This window comes from Ctenopharyngodon idella, chromosome 16 (genome assembly GCF_019924925.1).
Source record: "Ctenopharyngodon idella isolate HZGC_01 chromosome 16, HZGC01, whole genome shotgun sequence".
Lineage (NCBI taxonomy): Eukaryota > Metazoa > Chordata > Actinopteri > Cypriniformes > Xenocyprididae > Ctenopharyngodon > Ctenopharyngodon idella.
The window spans coordinates 26350574-26365966 of NC_067235.1; the positions used below are offsets into that span (position 1 = coordinate 26350574).

The 15393-nt window shown below is 36.6% G+C and overlaps 1 protein-coding gene across 1 annotated transcript; it reads left to right on the top strand.

The window, feature by feature from the left end:
* Positions 1-250: 250 nt before the first annotated feature.
* Positions 251-10750, top strand: LOC127497448 (meprin A subunit beta-like). Its single transcript, XM_051865927.1, has 15 exons — positions 251-691; positions 865-932; positions 1049-1067; positions 1304-1342; positions 1817-1848; positions 1948-2020; positions 2127-2244; positions 2426-2604; positions 2766-2984; positions 3123-3278; positions 3768-3992; positions 4110-4541; positions 4667-4840; positions 5126-5234; positions 10123-10750. Exons 2-15 carry the CDS (start codon positions 870-872, stop codon positions 10211-10213), a joined length of 1929 nt encoding a protein of 642 aa, XP_051721887.1. The 5' UTR covers positions 251-691; positions 865-869; the 3' UTR covers positions 10214-10750.
* Positions 10751-15393: the final 4643 nt, after the last annotated feature.

Consider the following 15393-nt stretch of genomic DNA (forward strand, 5'->3'; position numbering starts at 1 on the left):
TTGTGATGGTTTTAAAAGATGTTATCAAGATTGCTTCACTTTGAGTTGAAGTGGATTTATATCATTTTTTTCCGATTCATAGTTTATGTAGAAACTATTATAGAGCAAAAGAAGAATTAATCATTTACTCCTCAGTCAATAATAGAACTATTCTGTAGTTAATGGTAAATTGATGGCTGGGGTAGTTCACAATTAGATAATCAGTCATTTTCACCAGTAAGGACTGCAGTTCATTTTCTACTATAAGAATACCATTAGTCATGATTAGAAAAGGTCTCCGGAAGAAGCCTAAATTATATGAGCCTAAGTTAGCGCTTATGCAACTGAATCAGGAACTAGCCTTTTTTTTTTTTTTTAACTTCAGAGAGTTGGTCAGGGTCTTCCAAAATCTTTTAAAAAATATGATATATTTATTTATATATATTTATTATTTAATTATATTTATTATTTAAATGTAATCCATATACGCCAAAAATTGTTCGTAGGAGTGTGTGTGTGTGTGTGTGTGTGTGTGTGTGTGTGTGTGTGTGTCATTGTTTCCAATGAGAGCTCAATATAAGGAAGTACAAAACTGTACTAACTGCATAAGTAAATAACTTGTCAAACGTCCAGAGAATCTCATTTTTGCCTGCCAAGCTCAGTGGTCAAGCAGTTATATGTTTTAACTTTAGCCGTTAATGGCTGAAAACTGGTATGTATCCTACTTTTATTTTTTTAATAACATATTTTCATGGTAATAAATGTAAGTGAAATAATAGTATTTCAAAAATATTAAATACTTTGTGTATCCCTTGAATTCTGCTTCCAAATTTTAATGCAAATGATAAAACATCATTCATAAAATGTGATCATTATGATTCCCAGTAAAAATGCAGTTATGTGCTTTTCTTCTGCTGAGTTTGGCTGTGGCTCTTTGTCTTGCATCACCAATGGTAAGTTGGATAGTAGAAGGCTTACGTTATATACATTGTCATTGAAGGTGATATATTGATTTTTTAAAAATATTTTCGTAATGTCTGAGTATTGTTTTCATATTTCTTGTTCTCAGCTCCCACCAGATATAAATGGTAAGTACAGCACATTCACTGACATTAATCTGTTGTAAAGTTATTGTAATCTCTCAGTTGTACAGTGTAAAAGATCCTGTTTTGATTTTGCTGTCATTACTGTGTGAAGTTTTTAATCGCCTTTTTTTTCTCATTTAACTTTCAGACTGTTTCACTAAAATTGTTGTTGTCTAGCACTCAGTTCTATTTTCCAACTTCACCTCTCTGTCTTCTTTTGTTTTCTTCATTATACAAAGGCACTGAGGAATGTAAGGACATTCCTGATATAAACAAAGGTAAAATTACTGTATTATCTCAAAAACTCAAATATATTTATATAAGCAGTAAGGTACCTTGTATCTGTTTTTGTTCATAAATCATTATTTTTACTCCTATTTTATTCAAGCATATTTACTGTAAACTGAACACAAGCATGTTTACTTTAAACTGAACACAAGCATGTTTACTTTAAACTGAACACAAGCATGTTTACTGTAAACTGAACACAAGCATGTTTACTGTAAACTGAACACAAGCATATTTACTGTAAACTGAACACAAGCATATTTACTGTAAACTGAACACAAGCATGTTTACTTTAAACTGAACACAAGCATGTTTACTTTAAACTGAACACAAGCATGTTTACTGTAAACTGAACACAAGCATGTTTACTGTAAACTGAACACAAGCATATTTACTGTAAACTGAACACAAGCATGTTTACTGTAAACTGAACACAAGCATGTTTACTTTAAACTGAATGCTAGGTTTAAATCTCAGAGAAGGAGACATCATGATGGTGAGTTCTGTTCTAAGAAATTCTAAATGTACATTGAATACTGGATAATTCAGAAATCAGTCAGTATTATATTTATACGTAAAACAATCTGCTTTAAAGCCTAATCAAAGGAACGCCATTCTTGGGAATCGGTGGGATATTCCCGTCCCATATGAGCTGAGTATGAATCTAAGTAAGAAAAGATGGATTTATCACTTACAGTTTACTAAATCAACTTTTAAATTATTGTTACTTTTATATGTTTTTCATCCATCATGTATTTTTGATTGTGGTTATAGATATGAACTATAAAGGAGTCATTTTGAGAGCCTTTGAGCAGTTCAGACTGAAATCATGTATTGACTTCAAGCCCAGAGCAGCAGAAAATTTTTACATCTCTGTGGAGAGTCGTGAAGGGTACAGTATGGTTCCAGTTAGTAATGCACAATATTAGTAATATATGGTATTATAGACTATATATTAAAATATGCTATACTGAATCAATAGTATAAAGGCCTTTTACACTACCAGTCAAAATATTAATGCACACACAGTATGTGCTACATGAATGTGCTGTTATCTCTCACTTATTTTGCAGGTGTTGGTCATATGTTGGGCGCATATTTTCTGGAGGTCAGACTCTTTCCATTGGAGATGGCTGTGGAATAAAAGCCATTGTTGAGCATGAGTTTCTCCATGCACTAGGATTTTGGCATGAGCAGTCAAGATATGACAGAGATGATTATGTGACCATCAAATTTGAAAACATCATAAAAGGTAGCCCTGCACTTTTATTATTTTTTAGGAATAGAGTAAAACAGTTAAATACAGACATACACTGACATACTGTTTGCAGCGCCCATTTAACTAATCAGCTCTTAAGTAAGCCATTCTGTATGAACAATCATCTTAATAACTCAACTGGTCTTTATTTTCAGGGAAGGAGAGCAATTTCAATAAATACGGTGAGAATGTGACCACCACCCAAGGCACCCCATATGACCATTACTCTGTGATGCATTATGATAAAAATGCCTTCGGTAACGGTAATGGATCCACGATCATCACCAAGCGTCCTGAGTTCCAGGATGTGATTGGTCAACGAATGGACATCAGTGAATATGATGCGATTGAGCTCAACAAACTCTATAAATGCAGTGAGTATTTTAAACATATTGTTTTCATTTTTCACTTTCACTTAAAGCCTGATGTAAGGGAGACCAGGGAAAACATGTCATGAATGGGAAGATGTAAGGAAATGATTTTGCCTCAATGTTTGTCTTCTTGCATTACAGATTCCTCCATCTCTTTTCTTGACCACTGCAGTTTTGATGATGAATCTCTGTGTCAGATGAGCATCTGTTCTGCTGCTGATTATGGCTGGCAGAGAGTGAAGTCAGTGAGTGGCATCAGTGTGACTGACCACACCTACTTGGGCAAAGAACAGAATGGTGAGAAATAAAAGCTCTAGCGTAAGTTCTGCCGGGATGACTCTAATGTTACGTCATTCATCAGTTTAGATCTAACCAATCATTATCTAACACTTGGGCCAACCTCCACCTCCATCCTCCCCACCACCAGGATGGTCCCTGTCCATACCTCCCAGGGGGTCGGCTACGCCCCTGCCTTAATCTCCAGGCAGGATATGCAAAGCCTACAACCCTTAGGATGTGTGCTACGGATGGGGCCTACGCCAAAGAACTTTATCTCATTTCGTAGCTTACTGGTTGTTAATAAATTACACTGTTACGTTATCTTGCCTCCCGAGTCTTTCTGGTAGAACTGTTACTGTCAGTCAGTCAGTCAGTGGAAAGTGTCAGTTTTGATATCACAGGAAGTGACTTTACTTATACTAACTGCCCAAAAAGAAATGCTTTCATCCACAGTTGCAGTCACTGTACCCCCCAGTCTCACACAACTACCTGTTTTCATGCCTACAGGGACGTCTTTTTTCATGCACTTCAGCACTGAGGGCAGAAAGGAGGGGGACGCAGCCAGAATGGAAAGCAAAACAATGACCCCTAAAAGAGACTGCAGTGTCCAGTGCCTGCAGTTCTACTACTATCACAGTGGTAATGAGTCTGACCAGCTCAACATCTGGATCCGAGAGTACCAGAATGAAGCAGACAACAGAGGAACTCTCAGACTTATGGATCAGATCACAGGTCTGTCTCTTCCTCAAGTACTGTACATATTATGGGGGGAAAAACACATCGGCCTATGCTTTTAAAATGTTCTTAAGATGTCTAATGTTTAATTCATGACAGTTTAATTTCTTGCAGAATTCCCTGGTAATTACTGGAAGCTGCATCATGTGTCACTGAATGCATATAAAACCTTCCAAGTTGTATTTGAAGCCCGTAAAGGAGCTGGAAGCTCCAGTGGAGGCTTTTCACTGGATGATATCAATATTTCAGAGACTGAGTGTCCCCACACATGGCAGATAAGGAACTTTTCAATAATGGAATATTCAGAACATTACAGTCCATTGTATTACTCTAGTGATGGCTATCGCTTTCAGGCTAAGTTATCAGTGAATCAGTATAATCTTGGCATGTATGTTGGTCTGGTATCTGGTGCATATGATGACCAGTTGCAGTGGCCTTGTCCATGGAGACAAATAACCTTCCAGATGCTTGACCAGAATCCACACATACAGAAGCGCATGTCCTCTGAACAAAGCATCACCACTGACCCTACTTCGATTTCTTCCAGTGAGAATCCTATTATTTTTCTCTCACATCACGTTTATATGCAGCACTTTATTTAGCTAAAGATCAAATACATTGTTATCTCTAACTTTAAAGGGCTTTTTAAAAGACACATTTTGTTGTAACAGATGGCAGATATTACTGGGACAATCCTCGAAAAAATGGAGCTCGAGTCACCATTGGCAACGAGACCGTATATGTGGGTCTTTTTTGGGGCTATACATATTTCATTATGAAAGATGATCTGATCAGAAGAGAGTTCATCAAGGGTGGTGACATCATATTTCTCTTCAACATGCAAGGTAGGTTTTGTGAAGTAACCTCAGAAAAACCCTGTTTTAAAAACAAAATGGGCAGAATAATGGCCAGTGTACATAGAACACTTTTTGTTTTTTAATGGAAAGTGCTAGACAAATGTCTGTGACCGCTCTGTCTCATTGCTTTTTCCACATCTCACATTAATGCCATGCTATGTGAAATTCAGCTTCCTAAAATTGGTCATGGAACACTGTATTTTTTCCATTCCTTTCACGTTCTGAGAACATTTAGCTAAATGTTGTCTACTAATCCTGAATACTTTTTCATAGATATCTCAGGGCTACTTCAGAATCACTCTCTACCCTGCTCTAAAGTGACAGTGAAGAATTTCAACATTTCTCCTGATGCGAGTGCCCGGCAGGGACCATGTGCTACAAGGTGAATATCCTTTTAACTTTTGTTATACTAAAAAAAAAGTTTCAAAGGTAGGCCTAAAGAAAAATTAAACACTATATTTAAGAAATAAGGTATGAGAGAATGTGCTATATTTGTGTGAATATAATCATGACTAAATGGCATTAAGAACAACGTGCTGCAACCCTTTAGCTGTGATTATATTCACAATACAGCAAGGCATCAATTGACTAATAGCTTTTATAAGATAGTAACCACAAAATATTAAAGCTACACAATGTAACTTTTGGCCCTCCAAAAGAAGAATAAAACTGAAGAAGAACATGGTTTCATAGTATGGAGCCCCTAAAGGAACATGGTGGTGGGAAAAAATGAGATGGGAGGAAAAATTATCAAAATAATAATCAAAAATAAAATGCTTTTGCATTCTGTTGCAAATGTTTTGCGTTCCCACAAGAAACTTTGCATTTGCTCACAAGACCTTTGTGTTCCCTCCCAAAAACATTTGCATTCTCGGTGGAATGCAAAACATTTGGCGAGAGAATACAAAGGCACTGTCTTATTTTTCCTCACGTCATATTTTTTTTTCTTCCCATATCATGTTTTTTAAGGGCTCCGTAAAGTTCACTTAAGTGATGCTGTAAAAATACAAGTGCGAAGCACCGCGCAGAAGTCTCTCTTGAGAACACGCATTTCACTTGAGAACACAACAGGTTTTGCTAGAGAATGCAAAAGTTTCTCGGGGGAATGCAAAAGTTTTGCAAAAGAACACAAAAGTTTTGGAAAATACTTTTTCCTCCCATCCCATATTTTTTCCACCACCATGTCACTTTAGGATCTCTGTATCAAAGTGTATTAAGTGAAGACATGGTTTGAAAGACGTTTTTTGCACTCATTAATAACATTTTAAGGGCATTTTAAATAATAATAATAAAAAGCTACATAGCATACCTTCAAAAAAATAAATAAATAAATAAATAAATATTACACTTATTAATCATATTCATTAAGTGATATTCTTAGGAAATTGTTTCTTGAATAGAAGGTCGGAGCTTTGTAATTTTGAATAATCATTGTTTAAAACACTTTAAAACTGCTTTATTATTTGCCTGCAATTCTTAAGAAATAAGATTCGGGAGGCTGTGCTATAATGTTGTAAGCGGCCCAACAGCAGTTTCCCACAGGACAGGGAAGGTTTTCTTGCGTGTTCTGTCTTTTCAGTGTGGCAAAGTAGTTTAATTCCAAGTAAACTTTTATCTGACTCGAATTTTGTTTAAAATGTCAACTGATTATTGGTCATTTGTATAATAGTTTAGCTATACATTTGATTATTCTATTTAACTCTTTTCTCTTACTGTACTCGTTCATTCTGATTCTTATTACGCTTTGAGTCTTGCACCGGCCGGGTATACGATCTCATATACACAAACTCATCAGTCTTGGTCATTAGACAGAGGCGATGACTAATACTTTTAGACGCCACACCATGCTTGCTTATTTCTAAAAGTATGTTATTTAGTCCCCATAGATCTGAACACACTGAATTAAAGCAAGACTATCTAACTAGAGGTCATGATGACCATTACCATAGAACCAAGCTGACCAATCTAACTTTTCTAATGGCAACTTTATATAATCATTACGTGGTTTCCCCCGTACACTTAGTTAGAATAACATTACAATAATCAGAGGTTGAGGCTCACCCTATTCAGACTGGTCCGACAACCCTATGTTGATCTGAACGGAATGGTTCTGAACCATTATTAGCCTACACAGTCTAAGTATACATAACTAATGCCAATATGTTAGTCGGAGCTCTAAAATATCAGTTGGTGTGCCCCACTGCTCCACCTAAGATGTACTTTAGTCCGTTACTAATCTGAGCGTAGATTCGTGGGATTATGGATTTATAATATACTAGAGTCAATAATTTCAGAGTAAGTCAGAATGAAGTCAAAAATAACAATTTATTAGTCAGGTAAATGTATCATGCCAATTACATAATCAATTCAAAGATGATCAATACAAAACATCAAATGCTCAGAAACAGAGTAAAAGATGCATACCTGACATTAGAAAAATGCACATTGCTGAATGTCCTGGACATTAAGCAATGTGGGCTGATCTGATTACAGAATCGCCCCGAGCTTCCTGCAACATCTCTTTAAATACTCAGATCAAAACAGAAACTTCATTCAAATGGAAACAGTTCACAATGGGAATTTGCATTAATCAGGGTCCTAGACTGAGTAGTTTACACCTTTTGGGGACAGAAGGCCATTTGCATGAAAGACCCTGTGAAGGTGGACACACCCATTACAGCGAGCAAAATATCTCTAAAACTAGGGATGCACCGATATCGATACCGATACCAAGCTCATGTACTTGTACTCGTACTCGTAAAAATACCCCCGATACCAAAGACCGATACCTCACGTGATGTAACTGACAGAATTTTTCGTGCACAGAGACACCGGCGGCAGCAGCAGAAAAAATGTCAGCCTCAGAGGTGTGGAAATACTTCAAAATTAATGATGACAACACACACATTGCGAACTGCATGCTTTCAATCACAATTCGTTATCGATTAGTGAAGGCGGGATAGGCGGAATCGCACTGAATGACACAGACCAGAAGCGCTCTCTCTCGCATGCACTCTGTCTCTTTCTTGCGCGCGATCAGTTCTTCTTGCGCCTGAATGCACACATAGTTGTCAAAATGTCCATCGTGTGGAGTATCTCACGTAAACACAGTCGGTTAAATGGCTTAAGTGGACGTAAACATTTGGGTGAAAACAGGATATGTGTCAGTATCCATGGATTCGGTCTTAAAGGGACCTTAGCCTATATTTGTCATTAATGTTAATAAAACAACAAAATATGTTAAAAAAATGTATGTAAATAAAATGTAGGTAATTGACAATGAAAATGTAGGTAAATAAATCTACTGTATCTGAAAAACAAGTTTATTTAATTTGTATCTCTATAGTATTTTTTGTATTGTTTGTAATTTGTTTGTAAATTTCTTTTTATATAACAACAATTATATATATTGGTAATTATGCCCTTTGAAGGTTATTGGACACTGTGAAATTTTTGATCTTTAAGTTTGTGACAAGCACATAAAAATTATTACTTTTTTCATTAGAGTAATAATAAAGTTGTCCTACATTCATTAGTCTTTCTGTGCTTGGAAAACTGCAACATCAAAAAAAAAAAAAAGAGAGAGAGAGAGAAAGAGAGAAATGAATAAATATATAGGCATCGGTATCAGTATCGGTACTCGTACTCGGTCCTTAAAAAACGGTATCGTGCATCCTTACTTAAAACCTTTATTACCTTCTGGTTTACTTCCATGGGAATGATACCTTTGTACCAGTCGCACTGAGACATTTCAAATGATACCAAACATGTATAATGTTGTATGATAACTGTTCACATTAAACCATATAGATTTTGGGTGAATTTCAGGTCATCTCTGCATGTAGAGAGAAGACATGGGGGAAGAGAGGGTGAAGGAAAGGAAATGTAGATTAAAGCCCGGGATACACTGCACAATTTTTGGCTGTCCCAGACGAAAGATTGGCATTGTGAAACAAAGATAGCCTACGATCATTTTCTGACAGTGTCAGAAATTCAGCATAATCAACGCACAATGTGTTTGCTGCTACGACCTACGTCTACTGACCAGCCAATAAAAAATGCGACATGAAATCAACGCGACATGGCGCTAAAACTTAAAACTACTTACCTCAAGCTCTTTTCCCTTCTTCTTTTGCTGTTTCCTTTTTATTTTCAGCACACATAAAAACTACAACTGCCAAAGTGTGATTCAGCATTATAGTTGTGTCCTAAATGACACACTATACACTATGCACTTATACACTATGTACTTATGCACTATGTACTCATCCATGTAGTGCGTGAATTGTATAACGTTATTTTGTCATTTAACATCGAAGTCTGATACCCTCTCCCTCTCCGCTACGTAATTAAAGCTGCGACAGTTAAGTGCACGAAGTGTCCAACATTCCACACTTCGTTTTTTCCGTTAATTTAGAGCATCATCCGGGTATTTAAAGTGCACTTTTTCTTTTTGGAATTCTCTGTGTGAACGCACTATTCGCACTATTTGTACTTAAAAACGTCATAGAATAGCGCATAAGTACGCGAATTGGAATGCACCTAGTGTTTTGTTTACCAGTAGCGCATGCTGATGACGTTTTATTCTTCTATAGAAACTTGCATCGTAGCCTACGAGTCAATAGGTGTCATGATCGTACAGTCTACATGCATGTCGTGCCCAAGTTTAGTAGATCCGTGTTGCACAGTGTGATAAAGTAATGAACTTATAGGATTGCTAAAATCGTGCAGTGTATCCCGGGCTTAAGGCAATGCTGAGGTGTGATTGACTCAGTGTGATTGAGTCTCGGATGGGGATGCTAATTTTGCAAGAGAGAGTTCAAATGTTAATTTCCTTTGTTTTCTCAAAGAGTAGCCCTCTCTTGGTCTAGACAGTCCAGCATCAGTCTTACAATGTGTAGGCTATATAGTCATCATAAATAAACTGTGTTGTGAGGATTGATTCACAGTAGCATATACAGTATTCACAAGTTCAACAGATACCAAATGTTAAAACTACACATTTTAATAAAACTACACAAGTTACATTCTTCTGCTATAAGATATACAAAGATATATTCTAAATAGCATACTACTATCAATCAGAAACCAGGACCATTTTATAATGATACATTAAGTAAAATGAAACTTATTACTGTATTACTTATTCCATGAACTCTCCAAAATGTGATGAAATGAATATTTTTCCATTGAGGGGCCATTGTGTATAGGCAGACAGTGTTTTAAGTTTTTGTATTTATCATCACATCTGTATTTCTCTCCTCTTTTAGTGAATGTCTGGACAAACTTTGCAATTCCAGTGCCAAGGCTGTTTCTTCTCTGATCCTCTTGATGGTTTGCTTCCTTTTGCTGGTGAATTAAACACGGGAAGCCACTTTTAATCAATATCCAATGTCTGACTACACAAGAGTTGTAATCATTGTCAAAGCACTGCATCTATCTATGATACCATTAAATCCATTGATCCATTTTCCAAGGCAACTGTCCTTTTCAGGATTGCACAGACTATCCCTTTGTAGCCTATCCAAGCATCTCAGGTCAGAGGCAGGGAAACACCCTGGATGGATGGCCAGTCCATCACAGGGCTAACACACACTTAGACACATTCACTTTTTCACCCATGCCTATAGACAATTTATTGTCTCCAATTCAAGTATGCTAGATGTCTTGTGGAGGAAACCGAAATACCCGGAGGAAACCCATGCTAAGATGGGGAGAGCATGTAAAGTTCCTGGGCTTGATAACATTGAATGTGCAATTTAATTAAGCTTTTTACACAGACTGTATCTATATAAAGCAATCAACATGTTAATCTTAACTGTAATTCCAGTGATTACAGTTGTATATCTCTTCAATGTTTCACACTCTCTTTAAAGCTTTGATTAAAATTTTGCAATATCTGAGACTTTCCAAAGTGCCAAATTATTGAGTCATTTGGTGACATCTAGTGGTGTCATATGGTAGAACTGTAAATCAATTGGGCAGCATGATGATTTCACCGAGAACAGCAACATTTTCGTAACATAGAGTTTACATGCTGTGTTCTATATTGGAGAAGTAACCTTATTAAGCCTACTCAAATTTTCCATGTTTCCTTATGGATATTTAAAGTGAGAATTAACCCTTTGAGCGGTACGGACCCACATATGGGATTTAGAACGTTCAGCAACGTCACATAACTGCCAGATTCAAACTGTGCTTTCGCGCTTTGGCTGCCAGACGGACGCGCTCAGCGCTTGTCATATATCACAGCTGTGCAGCGTTTTCAGCCACATATTGTTTCTTTTAAGGTTTCAGACATTTCAATATGCATAAGCACCAGTAAAGCAATACATTTAGAGTTAATAAAACACACACTGATGTCAGACATCAATGGAAGCAGCAAAAATCCGACTGACAGGACTGCGGTGCAAACTAAGATGGCGGCGCCCATCTCGCGTTGTAGATCAAGATAAAGATCATTTATAAAGGTTTTTAAACGACAAAGCACACTCACTTACACATATTTGAGAATCGAAATATCAGATAGTTGATGACATGGTAAGCAAGTTTGTGAATATTTTAAATAAAAAAGGAAAAACAAAATAATAGCGATCCATCTGTCATACAGCGTACACGCATGACGCGTCGCCACGCATCGCCAATAAGGGCAAACGTTCTAAAATAATGGTCGCCTTAAAAAAAAACTCACTCTGGAGGGTCAGCTAGAATATTTTAAACTCACGCTTGAAAGGGTTAAATCAAAGATTAATCGGATTTTAACATTTGGTGGTATGGTAACTTATGTATTGGCGCCACTGGCACATGCTGTGACATACCTGGTTTTGAGAGGCACATGCCACTGGAAGTTGTGGCCTATCCATGGGTTTCATATGACGTCACTGTGTTTTATCGCCGCCATTTTTGTGTCCAGTCACAGCTGCGCGACCTGTTTCAGTGTATGGTCACAGCAGCTACAGCTACCAGAGGAAGATCAACAAAACACTCTCAGAAAGTTCACAACAAGGTTACAATATCCTGGGAAATGTGGTGCTGTTAGCTGTTTTAAAGGAATAGTTCACTTTCAAATAAAAATTTCCTGATAATTTACTCACCCCCATGTCATCCAAGATGTCCATGTCCTTCTTTCTTCAGTCCAGGACGTGTAAGCTTTTTGAAGAATACGGAAAATTATCCTTAAACAGTCGTCAGAGAAACCCCGAACTACAATTTTATTCGATCCCAAAGGAGTTAGCTCGGCGGAATTGTTGGCTTCAATCAGAAGGGACCACACCACTGGCAGCCAAACAGCAATGCACAACATTAATAACTATTGGGACTGTCATTTACATAACATTATAATGAGAACACTGTGTTGTTGTTTCAGCGTGTTGTTGTGGGAAGAGCGCGTATACTGAAGTTAAACATTCTGATTAGCACATAACTTAGTTCAAGCTTCACCTGTGCATTCGTGTGATTTTGTGCAGATAAAAGTCGTAATATTAAATTTATGTAGCCTATAAATATCTGATTAATCTCATATAGGATGCGTTTCGTTGAGGTTAATAACCTGCAGAGATTTATTGTATTGATTCAGTATACTGATCATCTTCCTTTCAAACAGCAACGCAAAACATTAATAACTATGATTGGGGCTGTCTTATTCATAACATTATAATTGTATACACTATTGTAATTAAACGTTGTGAATTCTTTGGGTTTAGTTGCTGTGTTTCGGCGTGTTGTTACAGGAAGAACGTATCCACAACAGCTACATTCTGACTACTTAGTTCAAGTTCATATGCGTGATTTTGTGCAAATAGTTGTAATATTTTTATTTTGTATAAATATCTGAATTATCTTATGTAGGATGTGTTCCGTTGAGTTAATTAACCTTCTAGCTTCAGTTTATGGGTGTTCATTCTCTTCAGCTTCAGCGTGCGTATGCAGCTCTAACAGCAATGATGATATTTCAAACAGTCATTAAAGATATTTACTATTACTGTAATATTAAAAATGTTTCATATTTTTTTAAAAAACAATGCATTATTTTTAATAACTAGGACTTGTATTGTTCTCGTATTATTTTCATCAACATATGGTTTGATTAAAATCATTTCCTTATTTCCAATTATTTATTCCACCATGGCACATGCATTTTGTTTCTTTATTGTCTAAATAATGTTGTCAAATGACTTGTTGCATTTAGGTATTTTATGTTATTTTATTTATATTTTTGTTAGGTAATAGATTTTTTGGTAACACTTTCTCCGGTTTATGGTGATGAACATGTACAAGATATCCACCTTATTCTCGTGGGCACTACTGTAGAAATGTTTTTAAGGGATAAAACACAGTTGGAGGTAATAAAATAAAGATCACAAACAATAACAGATGTTTTTTTCCAAATATCGATATTTTTCCCAAATAGTCTCATTTAGATAACATCATTCCCAGATAGCACACATACATCTGCAAGACGTCTGTTAAAGATCACTTCATCTGGAAAACATCTGCTGTTTACAAACATCTGATAGACATCTTTTAGATGTCAGTTTTACATACATTCTAAATCATAAACATCTTAAAGACATCTTCTAAACGTCTATTTGACATCTGACAGGAAACGTCCTAGACGTATTGCAGATGAGCAAACACTCTAAAAAATACGTCTTCCAGACGTAAACACACACCTCAAATAGACGTCTCCGAGATGTACGTGTGCTATCAGGGTTGCTGCCAGAATGGAGAGCCTGCTGCCAGAAGACAATGACCCCTAAAAGAGACTGCAAAGTCCAGTGCCTGCAGTTCTACTACTATCACAGTGGTAATGAGTCTGACCAGCTCAACATCTGGATCCGAGAGTACCAGAATGAAGCAGACAACAGAGGAACTCTCAGACTTATGGATCAGATCACAGGTCTGTCTCTTCCTCAAGTACTGTACATATTACAGGGGAAAAAACATACAGTATGTCAGCCTATATTTTTAAAATGTTCCTAAAATGTTTAATTTCTTGCAGAACTTCCTGGTAATTACTGGAAGCTGCATCATGTGTCACTAAATGCAAATAAAACCTTCCAAGTTGTATTTGAAGCCCGTAAAGGAGCTGGAAGCTCCAGTGGAGGCTTTTCACTGGATGATATCAATATTTCAGAGACTGAGTGTCCCCACACATGGCAGATAAGCAACTTTGATAAGTTTTTGAACAATGGGATTTTGACGAGTCCATTGTATTACTCCAGTGATGGTTATCGCTTTCAGGCTAAGTTATTGATGTATTGGAATCTCCTTATAATGTCTGTTCGTCCGGTATCTGGTGCATATGATGACCAGTTGCAGTGGCCTTGTCCATGGAGACAAATAACCTTCCAGACGCTTGACCAGAATCCACACATACAGAGGCGCATGTCCTCTGAGCAAAGCATCACCACTGACCCTTCGATTTCTTCCAGTGAGAATCTTATTATTTTTCCATAACACCATGTTTTTATATGCAACATTTTACGCAGTTGAGAATCAAAGTTATTATCTGTAACTTTGAAGGGCCTTTTAATAGCAACATTTTGTTGTTACAGATATTTATTACTGGAACAATCCTTGAAACAGAAGTCAAGTTGTCATCGGCAATGAGTCTGTATTTGTGGGTACTTGGGTTTATATATATATATATATATATATATATCATAACAAAAGATGAGCTCACTAGAAGAGAGTTCATCAAGGGTGGTGACATCATATTTCTCCTCACCATGCAAGGTAGGTTATGTGAAGTAACCTCAGAGAACAAGTTTAACTTGAAGCAAACTGGGCATTAACTAGAATGATGTCAAGGATTCAGTTGGGCGGCTATGATACATTTCTATTGTGTCCCATTTTCTCATTTCTGTAAATGTTGTTTTCCAATCCAGATATCAGCGGGCTCCTTCAGAATGACTCTCTACCCTGCCCTAAAGTGACAGTGAAGAACATCAAAGTTTCTCCTGATGCGAGTGCTCAGCAAGGACCATGTGCTAAGTGAATATCCTTTTAAGCTCTGTTGTGTCCTTATTCAAAACACAGAAAACTAAAATAGTGCTATACTGAGTGAATATAGTAGTATGGCTGGAAGCTTACTCTACTATTTTGAACTAATAATAGTAACAAAAAGCAGTTGAAGGATGATATAATTGTATGCATAATTCAGTTATTTATCTGACTCCAATAAAATTAATTTGACTCCATTAAAGTTGTTAACCTTTATCCTCTGATGTTTTTAAATGTAAAAAAATAACTGATTGGAAAACATGGGATTGAACCTGAACATTTAGATAATGAAAGTTACAATCACTTTGGCTTTCAACATTATCAGTGAAAATTAAAAATTCTCAAACCTTTTAATGCCTTTTACACTGAGTAAAGCATTGTTAAACATGAGTGGAATACAAACACCAACCAAAAGAGCGTAAACATGAAGGCGAATGATTCTATTGCATTAATAATATTTATCTTCATATTTTTACCTCTCCTCTTTTAGTGGGTGTGTGGACATATTTTGCAATTCCAGTGCCAAGACTGCTTCC